Genomic DNA, 27,439 nt, shown 5'->3' with positions numbered 1-27,439 from the left:
TTAATTACAGAAAGCTTAAAAGAAATAAGTACTCTGAATTTGTAGATATGAGTGATCCCCCCTTACAAAGGGGTTTTTCTCCTACAAATCTCTATGAGGACAACATCTTTCTCTCTTAACTTTAATACATTATTCCTATGCCGATATTAGGAACTATAGAAGGATTCCATTGTTCCTAGTAATTCTTCAATATCTAATGGTGAATGAGCTTCTTTCTTCAGAACTATTACAGTACAGGTCTTCCTGGATATTCCAGAGTTATAGAAATCCATTTTTTGGGTATATTTATCTTCCTATTGTAATATGAAAATGTTCTTTTATAAGCATGATACAGAATTTACCTAATACTGTAAACATATCATCTCTTTCAATGTTAGAAATTAAAATGGTTTTACAGCAGAGGATTAGGGTTTTTTTTGGCACAAGAGCACACAGGCTTACACAGTCTTAATGCTGATTATGGCTTACAAAAGTATATTGTGCAGTCATTAGGAACATTTCTTGTGATGTGATTACAGAGAGGTGGGAAATTGCAGGTGCACTGCAATTATGGAGCATTAATCCATGTAGTTAACCTTCTCAGTACAGGATTTTACATGAACTTCACCCCTGGAGTTTACATTTTGGTACTCTACAATTACACTTCAGATACACTATAAAATAGGAGCTGGGACAGGATATTCAAGCATGTTGAATAACCTTTTGATAATATGAACTAATGGCAGCTTTAGAGAAATTCCATTATTCGAATGTAACTAGAGAGTATTTCTAAATCCCCGCAGGAGAATGCTGTAAATGGCAAAAGGACTTAGCATTTACAGAGAAAATGGAGTGTTATGCTAAATAGACTCACAGTCTGGGTTTTAGGTAACAGGGGAAGATGAAGGAGTATTGAAGAGCAGATTCTGTAGCTGGAATTAAATTCAATTTAGACACCAAACTGTTAAAAGATAGTTTTAAATCAAAATAAAGAGTGGTTGGAGTTCTGATTCACTATCATTTTTCTCCACATAAGCCAATTTTTGTTATTGTGCAATAGCATTCCACAGTGTTTTTTCTTTTCTTAAACACATATATATAATGCTAAATATTTGCTTGCAAAGATACATTTGTACTGACTACAGTAATCTTAATACATTATTATTTTTCAGTAATAGCAGTACTCTATGCTCTACCAATATCCTTTAGGATTATATGTATTATCTAATTATGTAAGACTTTGAAAAAAAAAAAAGCACAATACAGTCATTTACCTTAAAAGATGTCTTCTGATAGTTATAAGCATATGTATGTGGCTTGTGGAAAACATACAGCTTCCTAAGAAGAATATAAAATTGAAATATAAGATATATATATATATATGACTGTAAGAAAATAAGCAGCAGAAATTACATAGTTTAGGTAAATGCCTATTTCATAGCACAAGACATTAATTTTACTTTTACAAGTCAGACTCACAGCTATTTCTCAAAAATGGTTCAACATTTTTGGTTATAATAAAGGTGAATAAGATTAATCTCCAGAGAAAGCAATGGAAATTAAATCATATATTTGCTGCATTTCTACACTTTTCCATTGGAGATGAGGCCACTAGTTTGTTTATTTTCTACCTGTAATTGGTAACATGCTAATATTACTCTAAAACTTCCATACCCACATAAAAATTACTGTAGTGAAGTTTTATAATAAGTATAACTGAAAGATGGACTGTTTTATATATTTTATTAACGTTTTTTCAGTCCTATGCTGTTTGCAGAACTTCAGAAAGCAATATAGTTCCTGACTACAATTTTTTCTGGTTTTGATTTCACCAAGGGAGACATAATTGGCTTCAGCTTTAATGGAGGACGAAATCAGATCTGAACCAATTCTGTGGTTACTCAGAAACTTCACAGGAATCCTGATCTACTGCTTTCATATCAATTCCTACAATGACTGAAATATTCCTCACTTCTCAAAGTTGATATGGACTATGAACACTCTTCTTATTTTCAGTGTATCTGAGAGGTAGGCATGACAGAGAAGGAAAAGCTTTCAACTGAACAGACAGGTAATATCAAAATATTAGATGCCTAATTTCTTCTGAGGGATAAATTCTTCAAAGGTCAATGAAGATACTCTGTTAACAGCTACATTATCAGTTGACTGTGAAAATAAACTCTCACTCATTTAGAAATAAGAAACTGACAAATGCTTTTGCCTTAATTAATATTAATATTGGTCTACAAAAGGTCAACAGTACTTTAACATTTGGCTAATAAGGTAGAAAGTTCATATTTCATATTCTCTGTATGTGAGCTAGAAAAGGAAATTAAATTGGTTGTGATGCTTTTTTTTTTTTTTTTTTTTCCCTGAATGTCCTGTCTTCCTGGACCTAGGACTACATAAAAGAAGCATGGAAATCTTAACAAGGCCTAAAGTGACCTATGACTTTTTATTCCTAAAGTTCCTGTACTGCTGGCTGGTATAAAACTTATACATTCTCCTTTAGAGAGTGAGTAGAGTTTAAACACTTATTTATAAAAATAGAAGCTTCATAAAGAAATCTCAGTTACACATTTAAACAGGAAAAGAACTGGGTGAATTTTCTCTGATAAAATTATTTCCCTCAGCAATCTTATATTCTCTAAAGGATATGTATTGTACCAGGCTCCTTTAATCTGAAAGACAGAAGCTGAAGATATGATGCTACAAGTACACTAGCTTTTTTATGTTTTCAGAGGCATAAATGCCTTGAAATTATATTGAAAAGGGAGTGAGATAAAACATCTAGTTGATCAAGCAAAGCTATGCTGAAGGCAACAGATTTTAACTTTTTTTTTCTTTAGAATTGTGTTGTCTTGATGCAGACTATGCCTGCCCAGTGCCTCATGGGGGGTAAAAGCACCTAATGGCCACAACACTCCATGACCTACAATCTTCCACCCCAGCTGCAGTCTGCCAGCTGTTTTATGGAGCTGGTGGTTGTACTCTCCACTGTATTCTGGAGGACACACCCAAGGCACAGAGCAGGGCTGCAGCCACAGACCCACTGTCAACAGGGACAGTACGTCTGGTCTGAAGAGTAGCCTTGAAGTCACTCTGAAAGGCAGGATAGCTATACAAAGAAGACCTCTTTTGAAGATGCAATTTTTATATAGCCATGTTTTTAATTTTACCACTGTAATACAGTATATTGTATGGAATAAAACCCAATCCTTCTATTCCTTACTGGAAACAAGCACAGAAGTCTTCAAAGGTAATCCAGGTTTCCCTGGAAACTGAAATATTTTCTGATGCTGTTTCATCCTTTGATTTAGTCCCTGTCTGGCTCTTCATATCTGTATCAGCTCTTTCTGATGCTTGTTTTGTACTTAAACTGATATTGTCATGTTCTTCTGCAAAGACAAAAAGACACACAGAGCCAATACAGTGATGATATGCAATTTAAACTAGTATAATTCTTAAAAATTATCCTAAAATTACAAGAAAATTATCCATACGTCAGTTATTATGCATACAGTTTAAAACTAAAAGCTAACCTAAAGAACTCAAATGGTGACTGAAGCAACTCCATACAGAAATATAGGGTTTGCATCTGCAACTGCTTAAGCAGTCTGCCTCAATAAACTACCACATATTGAACTGTGCCCTATAATCTTCAATATCAGCTAGTTAGGTATACATACATGTGATTTCTGCAAACCTAAATTCATCTACATAAAGAAAAATACATCCCCGTGTCCAAAGCTCCTATTCAGTGAAAGGTTAATGAGGCAGTATTTTACAACCCACAGAAATAAATGCAGAGAAATTTGGAGGACAAAAAGGCCTAGCCTTGCCTCTGGTACTTTATACCCCTGTGATGCCACTCACACAAATCAGTCTAACTACTTCTAAACAGAAAGAGATTTGAACTAAATCACATCAGAAAATCAGAATTAAGGTCAAATTCATAACAAAATATAAACACAGAGATATGTAGCCAGATTTTGCAATCACTCAATAACTTTTTGTGCTGTAATGTAACTTTCTCTACATTTATTCTCTGATGTTCATATAAGTAGTTACTGAAAATGTTTGACCTGGCCCAAAAAGAAGTTTTGAGATATCTCAGCAACTGAGAATAGAAGAACTGAACAGCTATTAATTTAGAATGCTTGCTGAGGAAAAAAGATGAGGTAATATTCAAACATAAGGTATAACAAATGAGAAAGCTATTAGAAACATACATAATTTATATTTAAATGTGCTTTGTAATATTTCATTATCGCCAATACACACAGAGTTAATATGTGGCTCTAAATTAGTTTGCACCTAGTTTTCAAGAACTGAAAGAAAGGCAGTATAAGGAAAGGCACCAAAGGCCTTTTTCCTTTCCTTCAACTATGGAAAAACTACCTGAAAGCAGAAAAATCTAGACTTTCTCTTCAGTTTAAGTTAGAATAGGTGTTAGGGTTCTAGTAAAACAACGGCAGTGCTCTTATTTTTAAGTCTCTTATTTTTGTGACCAAATCCTTCAAACATTCAAAGTAATTTAAAAAATGCAGTATTCATTTTGAAAAAAAATTGAATACTGTTCAAATAGTGATGTAAAACACATTTCAAAGGAACACACATTAAAATGAAAGCTGGTTTTTGGGGTTTTTTTGCCATTTTTCAGGAAAAAAAAAGAAAATACTATAATTCACACTTCTTAAAAAAGAACTCTCTGTACAAAATCCACCGTATTTTCCTGGAGAGTAACTTATGAGAAGTGCTTGAATATTTTTGAACACGAAACTGAATATATTACGTAGTTATATATACCATTACCCATTCTTTGAAATCTTTTCTTGTAAAACCCACACCCATAAATAAGTAAGACTGCTGATATATGTACATGAGGATTAACACTGACACCAAACAACATGGGAATGGTAAAACTGACTATAAACTTTACACACACTTACCTTTACTGAGTACCTCTGCATTTTGTTGCAATAAGGGAATGGTCTCCTATATATGAAAAAACAAAACAAGGAAAAGTAACCATGGTCATTATAATCTTGTATTATTGTGTTAGAGAAAATACCTGATTTTGGGGCAGTTCTTCCAGAGACAGAGAAACAAGCTGGTAAGTTATCATCGTGGGTTTGGGCTGCATTTTTAAATGAAAAATAAAAGTAGCAAATTTCACCATAATACCTACATCTATATCAGCAACAGACAGATTGATGTTTTTCTAGAGAAGTACATATCCTCTGCAATGTGACATAAAAGCTGTTTCATATAACACTTCATTATTAAAACAATGTTCTTTGATATTACTGGATTTTGACAATAAAGTAAGTTTTATTCTAAGAACTAATATTCATATTCTACAACCAATTCAATTTTTTTCTGTTTCCATTCTTGAAAAATAGATAGAGGACTCCTTTTCCAACAAGCATTTCTTGCTGTGCAAGTGATAGTACACAATTGTAATTAGCAACAGAATTCTCGATTACAATAGCATCATTTGTTTTCTATCACTGTATAAATAAAAAGTAGCCTCTTTTTTTAATGCTTTTGGCAAACAATTTTATCCTGGTCAACCTCAGCTCCAAGCTACAACTTCTGAACTAATATGAATGCAATATAGCTGGTGACACTTGAAGTCCAAATGCCAGCTAGTTAGCCAGCCTTTCAGAAAGTCCACTCATTACATTTACAAAGACAGGGTCCTAGTCTTTGAGAGATTCAAATCTTTGATTTAAAAACGTGTGCCTGGTCATCCTTCCTTCTGACTGCCCTCTTGTCTGCAATATGACATACACTGAAAGAGTAATTTCCATCTCTTTTTTTTTTCTTTTGTGAGTTTGGGCAGGAGAAAGAGTTGGCAGTTTCCAGTTCACTTCCTATTTGAATGTGGTACTATTAATGGCTTAGCTGGACCAGCTTTGCCTTTGCAAAGACAAATATTAAAGCCTAAAAAAAGCTATTACAAACAAATTTGCAAGCTTCCTTTTATCCTAAGTCTCCCTTTACCCAGATTTGTCACTCTTCTCCCCACCCAAACTCCTCATACATACCCTCATATATCTTCACATGTGTTAAAGGTGCCGAGGCTGAAGCCAGCAGCTGGACACACACAGTGATTTTCTGCTCTGCATTTCAAAGAGGAGCTGTGGAAGCTGTGCTGACTTGTAGCTTTTATGCTTCTTTAGTACAGTCAAGAAATATATTTTGAGGGGCAGACAGACATAATTTAGACAGTCTGAATTAGACTGGATGGTAGGTCACAACAGTACCTAAATCTTGCACGAGGTGATTGTGCTGGAAATCCAGGTCTGTCTCAACCCTCCTATTACAGACTACCCTGCATACACTATGTGAAGGGACCTGTGAATGCTTCCTTAGAGGAAAACCTTATGGCTTCCTACTTTAATTTCTAGCTCCAGTAAATGTCTTCCTGCAGCATTTTACAGAATCCTTGTGGGCTCAGGACATGGGAACAGGCTCAGGAATCTCGCCTCTGGAAAAATGTTAGGTGTTTGATATTCTCTGAATTAACAAAGGAAGGAGTTGAGCAAATAAACTACAGATTTAAGAGCCTCTATCCCAAAACTGTAAGTGGCAAATAATTTTATACACATAATTTAACTGTAATATTGTTTATTTTGGGAATTTGGAAGTCCCATTTTGCACAGCACAAATCTGAAATTCTATTCCAAGTCTGTTATGGGCTTTTGTTTTTTCTAATGTTCATGAGTCAAAGCTGAGGATAGATCTAAAATAAAGAGCAATTAAGAGAAAAATTAAGACACTGCTGAAATTGTTAACACTTGGGTTAAGAATTTAGTAATGGAAATATATTGCATTTTACAGTTATTTTTAAGATTAATTTATTGTTTTTCTATGAGCTGAAAAGGACACATCTCACAAATATCCGTGTATTTCAGCTCCTGTTTGCAGAATTCTGTACACAAAACTGTTCAGAACAAGTCAAGCTGTGATCACTTGTCATGTCCTATTGAGAGTCATGTCTCAGCAGATGAGTCTGCAAAATCACATGGACTATCTCTTCCCTTTAAACTGTGACTTTGGAAGTACACATGCACAGAGCTGTCATATTTCTCCATGTGAGCCTACAGCTTTCAAAATTTCAATGTTGCCAAATTTCTTGTGGGAGTCACAGGACTTACCAAACAGATACATGTCAGCTGTACAATTTATCGAGTTTCTTCTCAGAAATCCTGGGCATGTCCAAAGTACAAAAGGGATAAGGTCTACTGTATAAGCCTTGGAGACTGCAACATCTGTACAACAAGTCTAGCACTTTCTGCCCAATACAGTGCTCATGGATAGTACACATGATCCATGCTTCTAGTATGGACATGAGGTAGCTTAATATAGGGCTACTTTGTCAGTAGGAAAGCCCGGAGTGATACAGAAAATCCTCAAAAACTGCATCAACAGAATTTCCAGTAAAGAAGGAGAATGTGCCCTGGAAAATCTGGATGCTTAGTAACTTCATGCAGTCTGAGTTGTGAAGCCAGTCTAACCACAGCTGTGTAGAGACCCCCATAGGTTCATTTACTCAGTTTTTGGAGCACAAACATAACACAGAGTCAAAAGCTGCCTGCTTTTTCAATGGTACAGAATGTGTTCATCTACCTAATCTTCATTGACTTGGAGACAACTGGAGTGTCAAGAAAGTTCTCATTGTTTTATGCTATTGCCTCATGTACTGTGCATAAGACATTGGCACAGAAATAGAAAATAAAGCATTTTTCCTCCTTAATGAACACACATTACCTGAAAAGTCAGCTCTGCTGCCACAGCATCTTATAAAGAAATAAATCAGAAAATACTTAGATCCAGCTGTGAACATGGAATGAGGCACACATATTTCGAGAGAAATAACTATTGTTCTTCCTTCAATGAATGGGAAATCAGAATGAAAATTCTGTAGATGCTTAAAAATCTAATTTATCATATCTTAAATTTCATAATCATTAATGCATATTTGTAAAAAATCATGGTAATTCATAATTTTATAGCTATCATATGTTCAAGGATTTAATTCCTATTTTTCAGCCTCCTAATATTAGCTATATTTTTATGTTATTCAAATCTACCAAACAGTAAGTTTTAAAATTTATCTGATATTCTTATAAAAACAGTTGCCTTTTCTATTGTACAAATTATGCAAGGCAAAACTTAACACATCACTTTTTCTGTGAAAAACAGAAGTCTTAAACAAATAAGCTCTCTGACTATAAGTGCAGGCAAAGGAATAAAGTTTCAGGTACACTTTTTTAAGAAAAAAATCCATTTAAATTCCTTCAAAAAGACAAAGACGACCAAAAATATTTCTTAAGGTCTAAACCTCTATTAAATTTCAAGGTTTGATGTTGACCTGAGAGTTATATCATCAAAGGGTTTTGCATTTACAGTCATTTGGAGAGTCTTTTTTTTATTCCTCAGTCACTGCGTTCACTAAATGAAACGTCAGTTCTCATTTCACCTGCAATGTGAGAGTAGGTAACAGAGGTGGGCTTTGAAAAAAGGGAATGTTGTAAAAGAACAAACATCTGCAAAGCTGTGCACAAACTGAGATATAGAAATAGCTTAAAAATACTGGATTACAAATTTGGCACTTCTTTTACTCAGTCTCTAATGTTGAAGCTGCCCAATATGTATGTGCAAGTAGATAATTGTGGGTGCATCAAAGTGTCTCTATATCATAAATGTCTAAATGCCCCTTCTCAAGTCCCTCTTCTAATTCACGTGCCTCATATGTCATGCATAATTTTTCCCTGAAAATAATAATTAGGCAATTTCCATTTTATGCAGGGTGAAGTAATTTTCAATATGATAAAATTTGTGAGGAAAATAGATTTATTTCCTACCTAGCTCTCATGGTGACTCAATACCAATTTGTAGCTCTTATGAAATACAGCACAAGAAGGATTGGAGAGAAAAGAAGAAAAAGCTTGTTATGACACAGCAGTCAGTAATGTCTATGGGAAACATGAAAAGAGCACACAACAGAGCGTGCAAATTAAATAGAATAGTATCAGTTGCACACGAGAAGATAAGACTGAGTTTGAATATATAATTGACAGACTGAAGAAAAACCATAAAGGAAACATGAACATTAAAGAACAAGTTTTTTGTATTGTGTCACTAGGAGAGAGTGGAGACTCTAACACTTTTGTGCTAGATATTAGCATTGCCAGGGAGCTTGACACTGAAGAAGCCACAAAGAGAAATATGAGTGTTCTGCTTAAGATGTATGAACATAGCAATCAGGTCAATATATTAAAATATCTAGTAGCCATTGCACATACTGATGGTAAACATATTCTGATTTTCTTACTTTACATTTCCCCAAACAGAACACATGGATCCTTATTCTCAATGGAACTGGAGATAAGTTCTATCAAAAAATTCACCCCAATGAAGAATATTCAAGTAGGCTTTTGAATGGCAGATCTACAAGGAAACATCTATCTGTTCCAGGATAATCTTTTTCTCAGAAATGCTTGACAAAATTACTGTTGCAGAAATCTGCAAGACTGTGCAATTTATATATGATGATGGCTTTGTTTTTTTCCTGGCCACAAAATATTTTTACATGTATTTCAATGTGTGCTACACTTATAAATTACTTAATTTCCTACTGAACAAGAATAAAATAAAGCCTCTCCATATAAGAATTTGGCCCTATGTTATAGAGTTTTTAAACAAAAAATTAACAAAATACATTTTCCTAAGAACAGTGTTTCAAGATCAATTAAACTACCAAAATGAGATATTTTAAAATATTTTTTCCTAATGCAAATCCAAATGCTTCCAGGACTGTAAAATCAGTGAATGGGAAAGTCAGAGAAAAAAAAACAAAAACAAAACCAAAACAAACAAACAAACAAACAAAAAAAAAACCAACAAAAAAAACCCACCAAAAAGTTTGAAAAAAATCAATAATGAAGCATTATTTTTTGGCATGAATACTTTGAGGACATGAGGGATAATGGCACGTCTTTCAACTTCATATTTTTCAAAGAAGGTACACCCCGCTCCCAGAATTTTGTCTTTCATGTATCACTCATCTCTGTTTCTGTGACAACAGATCTTAGGAACAGTGAATCAGATATTCAAGTAATGTTACTTCATGCAGTTTACATTAGAGAGAATTGAAATATGCCAATTTAAACTTCTCGAGCATCTGGCACAGCAGCTGACTGAATTTCAGTCAGCTTAAAGCATAGAACTGCTGTATCCCAAAGATTTACCAAATCTGTATCAAAGGTTTTAAAGCAGATGTCTCCTGACTAGTAATCACACAGTTTAAAATGGAGACAAGGTTATTCACATTCAGTATACTGCAATACAAAATTCTAAAAATTAGCAATAATATAGTGAATTCAGGATATCAAAGTTTCTCTTTCAGTGTTTGTTTTTTTACTCACTAATTGATTTGTTTTTAAAAAGTATATGTTATTATATCAAGTTTAAAAACTACAGAAAGCAAGCTCGTCCTTTATGAATTTGTGAGAGGTATCCACATAATTTTGTTGATGAAAAGATTTAATATGTGAAAAAAAGAAAATTGTTTTCCAAGTTAAAAACGATTTTCTTTTCTAATCTGTAAAAATTAAGTTCTCCTTGCATACTCTAGCTATTAACAGGCACAGCATTTTTCAACTGAGGTTTAAATTGAGGCAAAAGTAAAGTTCATGTACAAGTCAATTAGCTGTTCATAACTTCTTACATTTCATGCCTGAATCAGATTGCCCTCTGCCTACATCACATTCATGTCTTCTTCCAACCATTCCAGCTTTATCAGTGTCTCTCTCATGTATTTTCATACTTGCCCTTGTCTCTCCTTGACTGCATGTCCTACTGTGACAGACCAGCCTTCTAAATCACTCTTGGACTAGGGCAGAAAATCTAAGGGATGTTTCACACTCCTTTGATGCTTCCAGCACATAAACTCCTATTAATTTGCAACTAGCCAAATCTATATTTGTACATCTAAAGACTGAAGTAAAGAAAACAATAATTATTATATGTTACTTTGCAATAATTAGAAGATGCTACTTTGTTTTAGGGAGATTTTATGAAGCTTGTATTTTGTCTGTTCTGTTTATGTTGGATATTAAGTTTTGCACTTTTAAGATTGGTTCTGAGAGTGATGGGGGAAGAAGAAGCACAGAGTTTGCAGAAATTGCACTTGGTTTGCATTCTTTCTTTTGGTGCACGTTGTTTGCAGCATGGACAGTGAGAAAGTGTTTTCTTTTGATTTTAGTTAGTTTTTTTGCTAGCTGAAGCAGAGAGGTTTTTTGGACCGTAGCTTGGGGTGTTTTTTTTGGAACTGTTCAAACTGGTTTTGGACTGAAAATTTAGAAAAAATATCGGAAGCTCACACTGTGGCCCACTGGGACCTGGGACACAGCATTTCCAGCACAGGAGGGACTGATAAGAGACTGAGAAAGCTGAGCTACAGCGCACAAAAAGGACTTTCTGAATTTTCCATCTCTTCAGAACAGCAAGAGGTTTTATTGTTCAATATTATTCTTTTTTTTTTCATGTTTGTGAATACTTTGCTTGTTAAATAAACAGTTTTTTCCCACTTTTCCCCAAGGTAATCTTTCCCAAACTGGTGGGAAGGAGGGGCCACTCGAATTTGCTTTCCAGAGGGACCTCATCTGGAGGTTTACTTCCAGATTTGTCCCAAACCAAGACATACTTACAGCTCCTTTTTACCCTGCTGCTTTTTGTAATGATTTTTGTATGATACCACTATTTAAAATACTTTTAAAGGCAAAGTACTATTGAAATACTAGGCTACTGTTTATTATAAAATGTACACAAAATACTGAATAGCTAAGTATATCACAGCATCACAGGTCATAGATATATTCTATTGTAAAGCATTCTTCACTGCAGAATAGCTTTATTTTAAAATCATTAAATCTCCTAATGATATCCACACATGTACATTATCTAAACACACAGTATATATACAGAGGGGAAATATAAAAATGGTATGAAGGTACTTTGCAGAGGAAATATAAATAGACACTCCAAAAATCACATAGAAAATTACTTCCCATTCATTAAAGAATTTAAAGCCAAAAGAGAAATCTATCAAATGGTCTTCTGAGTAGTGTTTGCTGCAGTCAGAATGAAATTGAAGAGATGCTGGCACATTGCCACATTGAGTTACTTTGTAGGTATTGAGCAAATGAAATAATTTCAGTGGAGCTCTGTTTGTTTCTTTTTAAGTGAGTATTTAAGTCTTTATTTCTCTATGTTGCCAACTATTTCCCTATATGAAATATTCTTTCATGAAATGTACTGCTCAGAAAGTCTTTGAAAGTATCACTTTTTATCTGTTAAACCTGTAAGATTTAAATATTAGAAGGAACATTTTGTTGAAGATTTATCTAAAAGCAGACTTTGGTAGCATATACACATTCAATTTAAAAACAGAAACAAACAAAAAAAAAGTATTATAAAAAGCAGTAATTACAACTTCCCAAAGTCATCCTGGTAATGTTTCATTAAACTTTGGTAAGATTAACTGGAAAAATAATTGGAAAATTACAGTGGAGACATCTACCTAGCAACTAGCATTGGCTTGGGTGGTTTGAGCACTTGTAGTCAGTGCTGCATCCAGTGAACCTGTTTGGAGGAATGTCATTCCCTCACAGAGTTGCACAGGAACCTTGAGGCTCCAAATCATAGCTGAGGGTTCCTTTAGAATGCAGAGCTTCTGAAATCTAAGAGCAGGCCAACTGAGCAGTGAAGCCTTACATCTTTTTCCAGATCTAGCAGAAGTCCTTCCATTCAGTCCTAAATGATGATGCCATTTTAAGGCATTTGTTAATAAAGTTTAAATTTTTCTAGTCATATGCCTAGGTACATCTTGCACTGCAGTAGAAATAAACTATTCATAATATAAAGTAAGAGTTATTTAAAACACTGCAGACTATCTTCTTATGATACTCCCATCAAAAGGATTTTGAAGAGCAAAACCAAGACAGTGTTAGCAATAGAAGTGTTATAATGTGAGGGAAAATGATAAAAAGAAAAGGTACTAAGAAAGATTTCCCAACCAATACACATCAATGTAACTATAAAGTGGAAAGGGTAGGGAAGTTAGTTAAATAGCAAAGGAAAAAGCTTTCTGAAATGTCTTTGAAAACATATATTTCAGTATTAAATAGTTTTATCTTTCACTCTCCTTTGTAATATAAAACTAGGTCAAGTTTTAAAAAATAGAAATATTATTACCTGAGAATAATCTTCTGCATTTGAGTGTCTCCCATTTTGATTCATATCCCCATTACTGTCACTTTCATTTTCATCAGTTTCAGTAACAGAAGTGAGACGGGATGTAGTATGAAATCCTTTTTTGAGGCTAGACTGTGGAAAGTAGCTAAATAATGAAAAAGAATACAAACACTTTAATCCATACATTTTCTTTCAAATGACAGTCTTCATAATTTCATAAGTCTTCATATCCTTAACAAAATAGTTAGTTTGTGTGTCCTTTATTTTGGAAGATTCCTAGGGCAACACAGAATCCATATCTTCATATATTTCTTGTCATTACTGGCTTGGCACTACACACAAACCTATGATAGAAAGACCTCTTAATTGACCCTCAAAAAAGCATAACCCAAGCCAGCTGAAAACTAGATGATAATGTCAGAAGTGAATAAATTACTATGGCCCCTAGACAAGAAAAAAACCACTACTTTAGTGGAGGTAAGGCAAAAAATTAAAATGTTTTTTGTCAGAATACTCTTTGTCTTTTCCCTCAAAATGGGTCTCCATAGCTACCAGACCCCCAAAACACAGGATAACCAAGGAAACCTGTGCACGTCTATTCTGGTGCTAACAAAAGAAAGCTCTGTTGCTACTTCACTGGAGGCAGGAGTAAAAACTGTAGGAAATATAAGTAACTCTTGTTAAGTGAAGAACTAGAAGAACAAGACCAAAACAATTTTGCATACATGCTAATTAGACTTAAGTGTGTAATTGTGCTATTAGAGCAATAAAGAACAAATTAAAATCAAAGCATGTGTTATCTAGCCCCTTTTCTAAGGACTGAGATAATGAAAGATCAAGATCTTTTGCAGTAACAGTCAAAATTATCTTCCCTTTAAGTGTTTCAAAATAATTTATTAGTGGAAGAGGAAGAGATTAAAAACTTTCAGTCCCAATTGTGTATCTAAGTCCCTTATCTTATTTACACAGCTATATTATTTGAATGCAATGTTAATACCTGCTATATATTTTTGGCTACTACCTGTTAATTAAATCACAAAGATTAAAGTAGCCAATTGTCATGGAAACTTAGCATATTAAATTAACTATCCTTCCCCAAATGGGCTAGGTTGACCATGAAGCAATCTATCAAATATGAAAAAAACAATAGAAAATCTGTTAAAGTGCAAATACTTAAACATCTTCATTATCAAATCTCCCATTACTTTGATAGCCTGATAATTGCTTAGAGCATTATAATATATTACTACTACTATTATTTGAAAACAAGTAGTAATTTAGGTGCATTTAACTAACAAAATGCAACTGTATCAGCAAAACAATTACATTCCCAGAATATTCCAAGGTCACGTCATTCATGGACAAATGCTGCTGTTCAAAAATAATTTAAAATATCTAGCTGGTTCATTATCAGTCTGTCCAATTATGATGACCAAAATGTAGAACCTGCCACATATGCAATTTAGTCAGTTTATTTAGTGATGTACCAAAAAAAAGGTGTACACACCCTAACAAAATACACAGATCTCCAACAATTTACGGTTGGCCTCAAGTCTCAAGAAAAGACATATCCTCCAGAAAGATACAAACTTTTCAGTGTACACTGAGTATAAGACACATTCAATTCTTCATGACAGAAGCTCAATCAGAGTAAAAGAGACAGGATGAATAATTCTAGAACTTGTCTGAATGTTCACATCATAAGCTGAAGCCTGACAGAAGTGCATTATGCAGTGTGTCCTAGGGAAAAAACCACAGCTCTGATGCATTTTATGGGAATCTTTATTTTCTTGTCAGGGAGCAAGTATTATGCTGAACATGGAATATTGACTGGAAGTAATGTATGCAACAATTTCTGAAAATTCTCTAAGACACCCTATGTAAAGACTTCAGTTTTCAAGGGTTTATAGGACTTCCAAATAGTCTTTAACACAAGACATTCATACAAAGATGTGTTTTGACCATGAGCTTCTTCATCTGCACTCTCAGACCTGTTGTAACAATCACGAACAGAGAACAGCCTATTTTATTCATAAACATTAAGTGTTCCATATCAAACTTGTGATTTCTATGAAAATACTGACTGGCTAGTCAATTATTTCCTTGTTATGTGTTAGAACAAAAAAAGACCAGTAGTTTGAGGATAAATGTGAAATACTTCAAAGAATATTCTTATTTCTGGATGAAGTAATCTAGCAAAAAGTCTATATCTTTGGGCCCACTGGGTAGAGAATCTGGCAACATGTCTTTACCTGATATCACTCTCAGTCCTCCTATGCCAGAAGCCCTGAGAAGTGTGCATCTGCCTAAGGGACCTGTCCGTACTGGGTGTGACAAGTGGGGACCCATGTGTGAATGTCTACCCCCTGGGAAGCTTTCTCAGCAGAGCAGTCATGAGCAGTTTGAGGGAGAAACAGCTAAGCCCAGAGACTTGCATCTCCAGCAGGAAGTGTGTGCTGCACTCCCAAAACAGGAGGTGTTTGTAAGCCTCTAAGATGGGAGGGTGAGCATAATTGTGTATGTATGCATCTGTGTGTCTGATTAGAACTTCTTGGCATTAGCTACAGGAAGGTGTTCAGAAGTTTTTAGGTGTTTATTAGCATTTTGTAAGTGTCTAGTATACAAATTTATCTGTTGTATTGCCGATATTGATCCTAAATGTACAGTTCACTGATAGCTCCTTAATTACGTGACACCAATACATCAACAGAGTGCTTTGCCATGATGAGCTTCAGACATGATCTGAGAAATTTTTCCCTGTGACACAAGTAAAGATAAGCCATTGCACTTTCACAATGCTAATGCTGAAACTACATTATATACTTACGTGTCTGTTGGGATTTTGATAATATCCAATTTGTATTTAAAAAACAGGCTAGCAATCTCAACATGTTTTTCAGGTTTCTCTACCACAGGCTCTGGGAAAAAAACAACTTGTTAAATTTTTACATTCATAAAAGTATTTAATACTGTTAATGTTGAGAAATAATTTCCAATGGGGACTCGTCACCCCTAAATAATTTTCTAAGTGTCATCCCATGCACTTGAATGGAACAGAAAAAACAGGGGTGGTTCTAGGTGACATATAATGAAAAAAATAAATGCATTACAGTCTGATCCTCAGCCAGCAAAGTATTAAATTGTGCCTAATTTATATGTAAGGTTGGCTAGGGTAGCTCAAAACAACTATGACATCACTTTTTGCCTTTGCCAATTTCCTGTATTTCTTATCCCAGTATACTTTGCTAGCCTGCCTGTAACACTTTCATGCTCAAGCTATCTCATGTCATGCATCTAACTCCATTATGCAGTACAGACAACCCTAGAAAAAATATTACTCTAAAACCATGAGTTGATGCAGCAGGACTAGTCACATACTTTAAATTTTTAAAAGGTGTTCAGAAGCTTTCATGGCTCTGCATCAGAGAGCTTCTGTGTTACTTTGATAACATCCCCTCTTCATTTGCTCCACTAGAGTACTTTTTTCAACATAAATTAAGGCACTTCTCAAAGCATACAGGAAATATGGCTAAGAGGAAGTAATACAAAATTGAGTTCAATTGAAATTAAGCTAACAGATGATAAGTATGGTCCTGAAATAATTAAAATGTCATTACAAATTTATTTTGGAGTTTTTAGTAGACAAACCTTGGGGTTCAGATGTCACAACAACTTGCTTTTTCAGACGGAAAAGCTTCCAAGGAGGAAGTGGTGGTGGTTCTGGAGGTACTACCAGAGGACAGGACCTAGTTCTAGTGATAAGGACAGGATGGCTGTGTATGTGGGAAAGCCCATATTGCCGCATCTTCTCTGAAGAATCAGCCTACAAAACATGGAAGGGTAACCTGACTGGGTCAGATCTTCTTTCTCCTTACATCTGTCTAACAAACAAGAACAGTATGCACACAAAGGAATCTAACAGCTTGTATAACAAATAAAATTAATATAGTCCACCTGGCAAGACTATCCAAAAACATGTCGATTAAAATTTGATATTCAGCATGAGAAGTATACTTAGAAGTGTTGACATGTATTTTACTTTTTATAATAGATTCATCACTTCTTCTAACTTATTTATATAACCACAACATACAAGTGAAGAGAGTAAATATGTAAGAAAGCAATAGGCACAATATTTTCTTTCAAATAATCATACTTAAAAGCACTTTCTGAGGGAAAAAGTCCTTCCTTCATGCTGAATTTATAAAGTGGTAGAATTCTAAAATCAATCGGTCTTTTAGATAATTTGTAAAAACTCCGTAATGTATTGTTTTGAACCAACACATCATTAAAGCTAGGCTTTTTATTTGATGGGCCATTTATAAAACACATTAAAGACACTTCAGTTGACCTGTATATAAAAACCCTTAGGAACAGACTTAAGAGCAATTTTAGATGTGGACATCAAGTGGTGCTTTTCCCACTAAAATAATAATGGTCTAGTACTTAACATCACAACTGAAAGTTCTGTTACAAGATTTGTACATCCTTTTAATTTTAAAAGCACACTTTCTTTCACATGCTAAATAAATCACCAATAACATTTCTTTAACATACTCATCAGCAGGTCTCTGACTGTTTCTATTAACTTTAAAATGTTCCTTTGGTTCTGTATTTATGAACTCTGTAGAGAACAATGTTGTGGTTGTCAGTTAGATGAACAATGGGGAATGATTTAAACTAAAAATGCCAGTTAAAATATCCAAGATTGAAAAGGATTTTGAAGATAACCAGTTAGGTATCATAAAGGAGAATTTAGCTGTTGAGTACACTACACACTTGTATGACTCAATTACTGGGTTTTTTTTCATTTTATTTGAGGAAACTAAGACAAATTCAAGTCATCACAATCCAAGGAAATCCATACTAGAAAGTAAAGTTAAAAGGGATACTGCAAAAATTCGTGAAGTAAATTCTGGTACAACTGCAGTCAATGACAAAATTTTCTCCAAGTTTAGGGAGCAACTCTTATCCCAGTGAACTTATTTTCTAAACTTTATTTCAATCAGTGTAGTTTTTCTCAGCCCTTGAATACAGCTTGAAAATGGTGGGGTTTTATCCATATGAAATCCCCTACACTTCTATACTTAACTTCTGTCAGCTTCCATTTTTCTATCAAGTCTTTACTAAAACACTAGTTTAGACATATAGATTCATCTGTCTCATCCTATTTGGTCTGCCATACCTCTTTTTCAGTAATTTCTATATCCCAACAGACTGTAGTCAAGTTTGAGACTCAGGGTGTTAGGTGGCAGGAAAGATACAAGCCCATGTCTCCACTTCCACTTTGCTTTTTGATGACTAGCATTATTATTTTTAGCAAAGAGACAATATTGACTGAGACCTTATATTAAAATAAATTAAAACAATATCACAGATAACAGTTAATCTTCAAAATTGCCTAAAAGTGTTGTTTTTACCCCAGCTGCATTAAGTGCCACACTTTTCCCAGCTGCTTTTACCAGTTATAACACTAATGACAGAAATTGATATAAACATGCTACTTCTTGAACAAGCAACATACTGGAAAATGTATATCAGAGAGTGTTAATTGTAGACTTCAAAAAATTAAAATTCATAGTTTTCAAGTAGCCCTTAAAACAATTAGACTTTCCATTCAGAAGTATCTATCTCATCATGATACATTTTCTAGTACACATCTAGCCTCTCTGAGAAGACTTCAGCTTCTGGGATCCCAAGGAAAGTGGAGGAAAACTGAGTAAAATCAGCAGGCTTTGGCAGGAATATGCATGTTCAGAAAACAGAAGTACCAAAATATAAATTTAACTGACAGTCATCATCTAGCGACTGTTTCACTGTGCTATTGTATTCTTTTTTTACAGCATTGTTGCAACAAAATGAAACACTCTGATAACAAAATAAGTAATGTTTTCCTGTCCTGAGAGCACAGAATCTTACCATTCGTGTTAATGAAAAAATGTCCTCTTCAAACAAATGCAGCGGTATACAGCCAGCGTACGCCACCATTTCTGGCTGGGTTGGTATGGGCGTTTCTACACAGAAAACATCAACATGCTTTAGAACAAGGCAAACAGTAAAAAAATGTAGCTGTAGCTCACACTAAATTATTGTGCTTTCTCTGTCTTATTTTTATTACTATTTTCTTTATCTGACTTATTTTATTCAAAAGAAGTGCTCATTGTAATGCACTTTGAATAGAAGCCATGGATGGAAAAAATCCACCTCATTTAAATCATCAACAGCATTTGTATATTTTACTTATTTTTCATAAATGAGTAACACAAAATACAATTTAAAAATATGACAGGTCAGAGGTAGCAAGGTAGCTTTCAACATTGGTTTTTTTTGCTTTAATTCAAATTTTAAAAAAAAAGTAGATAGTTTCATAAAGAAAACAATACATATAATCTATATAGATGAAGTAAAAACATTCTGATTGGTCAGTACTAGTAAAATGCTTATCACCAGTGAAGACAAAATTTGATCTTGCCAACAAAAGGATCCAAAGCCAGAGCTCTGGCCACTGCTTCCAAGAGATATGGAGATTGAGATAAATAATTAAGTAATTTGAGAAACATAGCGCCTGTAAACCAGGGTTACTGCTCTCATTTCTGTAAAGCAGATGAAAAAAATGGAGGTAATGATGGTTGCCTCAGAAAGTATGAAGCTCTTATCCCACGTACCTTATAAAATTGTTTGCCTGAAATTCTGCTATAGGCAAGGAATAGAAACAGGGGCACATTCACTTTGTTAACCCCAGAAATCTGTTGCACTAGGCAACCATACAATCATCTCCTACTCTTATTTTTGCAAGAAGCCACTGCTAATTGCTGAATCATGAAGAGAAGACAAGGAAGTCAGTTCATTCATGCTGAAGGGAAATTAAAACATAAAACTTGAAATATACATCTCTGATTTTAACAAAAAGACATCTCAAAAAGAAAGCTATCTATTTCTCTCTACTTTTCCTTAGCCATCTCAGAAAATTTGGAGACAAGATTTCAGTACATAGGTTGTGACAGCTATTTTTCAGCAGAATGTTTTTTAGGAAAAATTTCTTCACTGAAAGATTTGTTAATCATTTGAACAGGCTGTCCAAGGAAGTGGTTGAGTTATCATTCCAGGAGGTATTTAAAAGATATGGAGATGTACATATACACTGAGGAACATGGTTTAGTGGTGGGCTTGGCAGTACAGGTTACGAGCTGGATTCAATGACCTTAGAGGTCTTTTCAAACCTAAATGATTCTATGATTCTATCCCCATCTAACACTCCGGTAAAATTACCTGCATCTGTCATTGTTCCCTTCAGCTTAACCTCAAACACCGGCTAATTTCTTCCTATGTTTAATAAATATTCAGCTAGAAGGTACACTAAGAATAGGTATTTTCTGTGAAATGAAATTAAACAAAGCTATCTGCATATAAACAGGCAAGTGTCTGGAAAATATGATTTATCAGACCTAAAATCTATTTATTTAGAGGGTATGCAACATTTTATTCTCTAAATATTCTTCCAGGAATTCAATTACCCAATTAAATATAAGCTAAAGGCAAGTAAAAGTTACTTTCCAATTTTTCTCACTGCATGCTTGTGATTCCCATGTTAACCATAGCTCTTGTGTTAGTTATGGGTTTCAACTTATTCAAAAGCAAGGCTATAGTTAACTTTAACCTCAGTCCTTGCTAATATATCTGATCTGTTACAAACACGGCTATATTAGCTATGATGTCCTGCACATTACAGAACAGTGTGTGTCACAAGGCACACCAATCTCATTGCATGTGAGAAGTATTTCTGAAATAAAAGTATTTAATCAAATACCAGGTGGAATGTAAAGCTGTCATATTCAGTCCAGATGGGTTGTGAAATAAAATGTCTGCAGGGCAGACAATAAATAGCAATGAACAAATTATTAGAGCATGCAAATCATTAACCATTCACATCATATCCACTTTATTAATACTATTACAACACTAGTACATTATGCCAGTAGCTTTAAAAATTACATATTTGATCTTTTTTCACTGTACAAAAAATGAGGACAATGCATGCAAATCATTTGGCACCAAGTGTAATGATGGTTAGTGTGGATTCAGCATTTGGGGAAACTAGTTAAAACTGATAGCCTTGATAAAATTGCATTATTAGATGAAAAATGTTATAAAACACAGTACAACAAAACAGATTCAGCAAAGCCTATTATTTCTATCCATCAGTGTGGATATAAGAATTCTGCAGTGCTTTGTTAAAAATTTCTGAATCCATGTAGCTACTTATGTTTCACACTTGCAACTTTGCAAATTCACTTACAGAGAATGAGTACTGAACAACCCAAAAAAATGCTTCAGTCCCTTTGAAAAGGGAAAGTAAGATTTTAATTGATCCATGTAAAATACATATCCAGTCACTTACAAAGAAAGGCCAGGAATTAAAATTATTGGTTTTAATACATCTTAATCATTTTTGTTTACCATATGTTTTGCATATGACTTGCTAAGAATTTTCTCACTCTCAATGTTTCTTTTAAATATTTATCTATCAAACAAGAGCTGCTGCTGTAGTATAACTTTCCAAGGACTAATGATGGCAGATGAGGACCACAAGTGATGTGAAGGCTGGAGAACCTCTCCTATGAAGAAGGGTTGAAGAAGTTTCTATTGTTCAGCCTGGATTAGAGAAGGCTCCAGGGAGATCTTAGAGTACCTTCCAGTATCTAAAGAGTGGCTTGCAAGAAAGCTGAAGAGAGATTCTTCAGGCCATGGAGTGATAGAACAAGGGGTAATTCTTTTAGCTGACCCCTCTGAAAGGGGCTTAGATGTAGAAAGTTCTTTACTGTGAGGATGTTGAAGCACCACAATAGGTTGCCCAGAGAAGCTGTGGATGCCCCATCCCTGGATGTGTTCCAGGCCAGGTTGTATGGGTGAGGCTGTGAGAACTCTGGCTTAGTGGAAGATGCCTCTGTCCATGGCAGAGGGTTGGAACTAGATGATCTTTAAGGTCGCTTCCAACCCAAACCATTCAATGAAAACACATCAGTTGGCTTTCAATATCCTGACCATCAGGTGTACAGTTCAGATGTTAACTTCTGCTGTTGTGATAGGCAGGGATTAGCTTCGCTTATTGGAAGGTATTTTTTAGTTTACAGAAAAATAACCTGTGTGCTCTTCAGAATTGACATAAATATTTTAGAACGATGATATGCACTTGAAAAAAACAAAACATTAGGCTTCAATCAATCTTGTAAATGAAAACTCTTGAATAGGTAAAAGAAAAATTATAAGAATGTTACAGTTGTGTGACATTTTTCTCATTGACTCTGATGATTACAGATCTACTTGTTTGATTTCAAAAACTTCTAAATATAATAATCTCATCACTTCTGTGGCATAGAAAATACTGTCTTTAATTAAAGAATTTCTATGAAGGCACAATGAGATTAGCAAAATGCATGGTTGATTTGTAGAACAAACTCCCAAATTCCTAGCTAGTGACCTTTCAAATGGAATAGTGTTCCCTTTCTAGCAGTTAAGAAATTATTAAGAAACTCAGTAGTATGAAAACCTAAATACAAGCAAAGAAGTGATTCTTTATAGGAACAATGTGACAGAGTACCTTGCTGCATATAGCTAAAACTTTACAAAGGGAAGGCCTTTTAAAATCATGGCTCAGGCCTGCTACTTCGGCTAAGCAGAAAAGGACTACAGGAAAGTGACTCAGCTGAGTTAGAGGCAGAAAAACAAGGTATGTCACCATCACGTGTTCACATCGTGGTGTATGGTGGTTGCTTGCATTATGTTTGTTATGATTTAAAAGTATGTAATTGATAAAGGCCTGACTGCATGAAAAAGGCACGAATAAAGCAGCTCTTCTTTGCACCTGCCTGGGGACCTTGCGTCACTTCGGACCCTCACCTCACAGTACCTCATCTCATATCATATCATTTCAGTGTAAACTGCTCATAAAACACAGGGATACCCTAAGTATGAAAGCTTTGTAACCAGAAGAAAAAGCTGCTGAGTGGAAAAGTACAGATTTTTATAGTAAAATGGGTCAGGAGGAACATATGAATTATCCGCTAAAACTTCCCAAAGACTGGCTGACTGATAAAGTCAGATCAAAAGTCAGTCAGATAAGTCCTTTATCAAAGACAAAGTCAGTTGGTCTCAGGAAGAGTTCAGACTGACTATATCAAGGGCTTATTATTCAGCTGGATTCACACAACTGGATGCATAGAGAAACAAGTTCAATGCTTCAATGATCCTGCTACTCACACTGTGTTTGTGTGGTGCCACAGGCATTGGTCTGACTATGCAAGCGGTTCAGAACTGCATATGTTTGTATTGGATCTTGCTGGGATGGAGCTTTCACCAGGGCAGCGCTTGTGGTGCTGTTCTAGATATAATCACTATATATATCTAGAACACTGGGGTACCACACCAGTTTGTCAGTGACTGCTGAGCTGAGCTCGCACACCAATAAATCTGTTTCTCACTCCACCACCCCAGCAAGAACACCGGGGGTGGGCAAAGGGCTCTGTCCTCATTCCCTGCCCAATCCCACTGTGAAGAGTAACCAGGTGGATGGGTGGTGGTTTAGCTGCCAGACAGCATCAATTCACCACAACATTATAGCCCACAGAAAATCAAAAGCCTGTAACATAAGTTTCCAAGTATTTAGAAGTAACTGGTACTTCAACATGTCATGAATAACAAGGTCATGAATATGTAATGCAATGAATACAGAAGGTTTTACCATTTTAAAAGTCAAATATAAATAATATATGGAGTAGTTGAATATCTCTTTAGAAACAGCCCATATTAATCACAAAGAAAAAAAATTTCCTTGAAGTCAACAATCAACAGGTAGAGTGAAAGCTTGCAGCAGAGAAGTAAGCACTTTTATCATGCTGGGAATGAAACAGTTTTCAAGTCACTTAAAATGAAAAAAAAAAAAACCAAAAAAACAAACTATTACCGCATTAAGTAAAGTCACTGTTACAAAATTCCAGAACAATTCAGGAACTTTTTACAGCTACTGCCTCTGGAGTCTGACTTTTAATCAAGACCTAGTTTCAGATGTTATTTTATGCACAACAATGGTTCTACTGTTCTGGGCCACTCTGCAGACCATGTGTCTCATAAAGCCTGCAAGATTTCCCTCTTTTGGCTACACTCTCACAACAAAAATGCATCATAATTCAGTATTATTTCAAACTTCAACTCCTTTTTTATTCCTTTCAGTCTAATAATTTTAAATTTGCTCTGTTAATATAGAGATACCTACCTCTTACTCTTCTCCAAAAGTCTTTTTTGGTTGAAACTTAGGATAAAAGAGTACTCTGATCAGTGTACTTGAGACCTGAATTAATAATCTTTCTAAATAACCTCTTCACAGGACACTATTTGGCTTTCAGAAAAAAGCATATACTGTGCTTTAAGCGGCAGGATAAAGATCTAAATATCATGTCACTTTTCACATGGAAGCACTGCCTCTTTTTTTAAATGCTCTTTCACTCATTTCGCACACTTCCTAGAATGCATATGTTGGAGCCTTTTGCTTCCCTTTTGCTTTCTTTTCTCCATCACATGCTTGAGTACTAGTTAGTCACTTTACTTATATTCACATGAAACACCTAATTTCCTACTCCACACCTGCTACGCTAAAGCAAACTACATTCCTGCAATATATTTTAAAATTTACTGCTGTTTAACTCATTTAGTGGTATGTAAGTTAGGAATTTAAACAAATATATTTGCTGATGACAAACCACAATCTTGGTTTGCTGTAGTTTAAAATTATTTAAATCACTAATTTTAATCAGGATTCAAATAAAGAAGCAGGAATGCCATTGATGTAGTCAATTTCATTCTTACTTTGCAGTTATTTCCCTTAGGAAGATGTTCTACTTATTCTCACCTACTGATTTGCAACTGCAAATTATTCCAGTTAATAAGTGGTTTTTGCTGCTATTCACATGGAAATGCCACATGCATCCAAACATAAGCAAAGTCAAGAGCATAGAAGCTTATTGTATATTTGTGAAAATCTTCTATAGTTTATGCTAATAAATTTGAAATATCTTGGTTGATTGTTTAGCTGTCTGATTAGTATTTACTTGTGATTTGTTTAAAATGTATTTTCTTGAGGTTTTTTGTTTGTTTGCTTGTTTTTTGCATTAAATATAAATGCACAAAGAAAGAATTTACTTAATTTTTGTGCTCTTATGTCTGTATCAATTCAGGAATCAAATTCACTACTATGTATTTCCTGGACAAAGATTAAAAAAAAAATTAGATTTACATCATGGAGTGAATTCTAACAAATATTTTTTCCTCCCATGCCAGGTCCCCTACCCTTAGACAAAGAAGCATTCCTGCTTTTTCCAATTGCAATTTTGTGTATAAAGTGGATATTGAACAAATAAATTACAAAAGAGGAGGGATTGCTGGTTTTTAAACACAGAACAACTGTAAGACAGTATGCCGCTAAAACAAAGTACTGCAATATACTATTTTTAATCTATGTTGCAGATTAGTTTAGAATGACTTCAGTGTGTAATGTGAGCTATAAATAACTACACTTTAAACAAAAAAAAAAAAGTAAATACAACCTCCCACAGTTAAGTTCAAAACCAAATTAAAGCAAAGCCTTTTGCTTTACATATAACTCCTGTCTGTATTTTTAGCTTCAAAACAACAGGACTTACTTTCAGTTAAGTCCTGAAGGCCTTGGGCTTTTGCCAACTTTCCTGGAGACTGAAGTGCTACCTTGTCCTTTTCTTTCTCTCCTTTTTTTTTCTTTCCTACTATTTTCTGCTCTGCTTTTTCTATTAAGCAAAATAAAGATTAAATATTTTTCTTTCTCAGATAAAAAACTTTCAGTCAGTCATCAAATGTCATACAGTGCAAATGCTTTAATAAGATTTTACATAAATTTTAAAAACAATCAACCACAAACTCTTTAAAGTCAAGAGTTGAGATACAATAAAAAATGAATGTAATTTAATTAAAATAAATAAAAATAAAAATAAAAAAGTAGTCCTTAAGATGTACATAAGATTTACTGAGAAGGAGACAGAAAGGCTTTGGTCCCACCTTTTAGTTATTGCACAACTTTTATGTCCTTACTACAATGTAAGAAAGCATTGTATTTCTGGCACTGTGCCAAATATTTTCTCAATGTCCTTGGTCTCATGCATCAGTAATTACAAAAAAAAAAAAAAAATCACATAGACAATGCACAGTTAAGTTCAAAACCAAATTAAAGCAAAGCCTTTTGCTTTACATATAACTCCTGTCTGTATTTTTAGCTTCAAAACAACAGGACTTACTTTCAGTTAAGTCCTGAAGGCCTTGGGCTTTTGCCAACTTTCCTGGAGACTGAAGTGCTACCTTGTCCTTTTCTTTCTCTCCTTTTTTTTTCTTTCCTACTATTTTCTGCTCTGCTTTTTCTATTAAGCAAAATAAAGATTAAATATTTTTCTTTCTCAGATAAAAAACTTTCAGTCAGTCATCAAATGTCATACAGTGCAAATGCTTTAATAAGATTTTACATAAATTTTAAAAACAATCAACCACAAACTCTTTAAAGTCAAGAGTTGAGATACAATAAAAAATGAATGTAATTTAATTAAAATAAATAAAAATAAAAATAAAAAAGTAGTCCTTAAGATGTACATAAGATTTACTGAGAAGGAGACAGAAAGGCTTTGGTCCCACCTTTTAGTTATTGCACAACTTTTATGTCCTTACTACAATGTAAGAAAGCATTGTATTTCTGGCACTGTGCCAAATATTTTCTCAATGTCCTTGGTCTCATGCATCAGTAATTACAAAAAAAAAAAAAAAATCAAATAAACAATGCATAGATTCCCAATGGACATAGAAGTAGAAAGTCTCCCATAGACGAAACATTCTTCGAAGTCTTAGAACTTAGACTACAGGAAAAGATTTTTTAAATGCATTAAAAAAAAAAAACAAACCTAAAAACATAGACTTATGGAATAGCTTGGGTTGGAAAGGACTTTAAAGATCATCTAGTTCCAACCCCCCTGCTGTGGTCAGGGACACCTTCCATTAGAGCAGGTTGCTCAAAGTCCCATCCTGGCCTTGACCTCTTCCACAGACTGAGAAACCAGAACTTCTTTGGGGAATCAGCATCAGGAGCTCACTATTGTCAGAAAGAATTTCTTTCTAATACTCAATG

At 34.5% G+C, this 27,439-nt stretch overlaps 1 protein-coding gene across 1 annotated transcript in view; it reads right to left on the bottom strand.

The window, feature by feature from the left end:
- The window catches only part of ADGB (androglobin), an 86,802-nt gene that overhangs the window by 43,626 nt on the left and 15,737 nt on the right, over positions 1 to 27,439 (bottom strand). The window contains exons 8-14 of the mRNA XM_041470053.1: positions 19,168 to 19,262; positions 16,897 to 17,071; positions 16,076 to 16,166; positions 13,249 to 13,393; positions 4,932 to 4,977; positions 3,212 to 3,377; positions 1,254 to 1,317 (exon numbers count right to left, since the gene is read on the bottom strand). Of these exons, the coding sequence (XP_041325987.1) occupies positions 1,254 to 1,317; positions 3,212 to 3,377; positions 4,932 to 4,977; positions 13,249 to 13,393; positions 16,076 to 16,166; positions 16,897 to 17,071; positions 19,168 to 19,262 (782 nt within the window). The remainder of the gene's footprint in view (positions 1 to 1,253; positions 1,318 to 3,211; positions 3,378 to 4,931; positions 4,978 to 13,248; positions 13,394 to 16,075; positions 16,167 to 16,896; positions 17,072 to 19,167; positions 19,263 to 27,439) is intronic.

Source organism: Pyrgilauda ruficollis, unplaced genomic scaffold, assembly GCF_017590135.1.
Source record: "Pyrgilauda ruficollis isolate IOZ18807 unplaced genomic scaffold, ASM1759013v1 scaffold24, whole genome shotgun sequence".
Lineage (NCBI taxonomy): Eukaryota > Metazoa > Chordata > Aves > Passeriformes > Passeridae > Pyrgilauda > Pyrgilauda ruficollis.
This window is presented reverse-complemented; position numbering and strand designations above follow the sequence as displayed.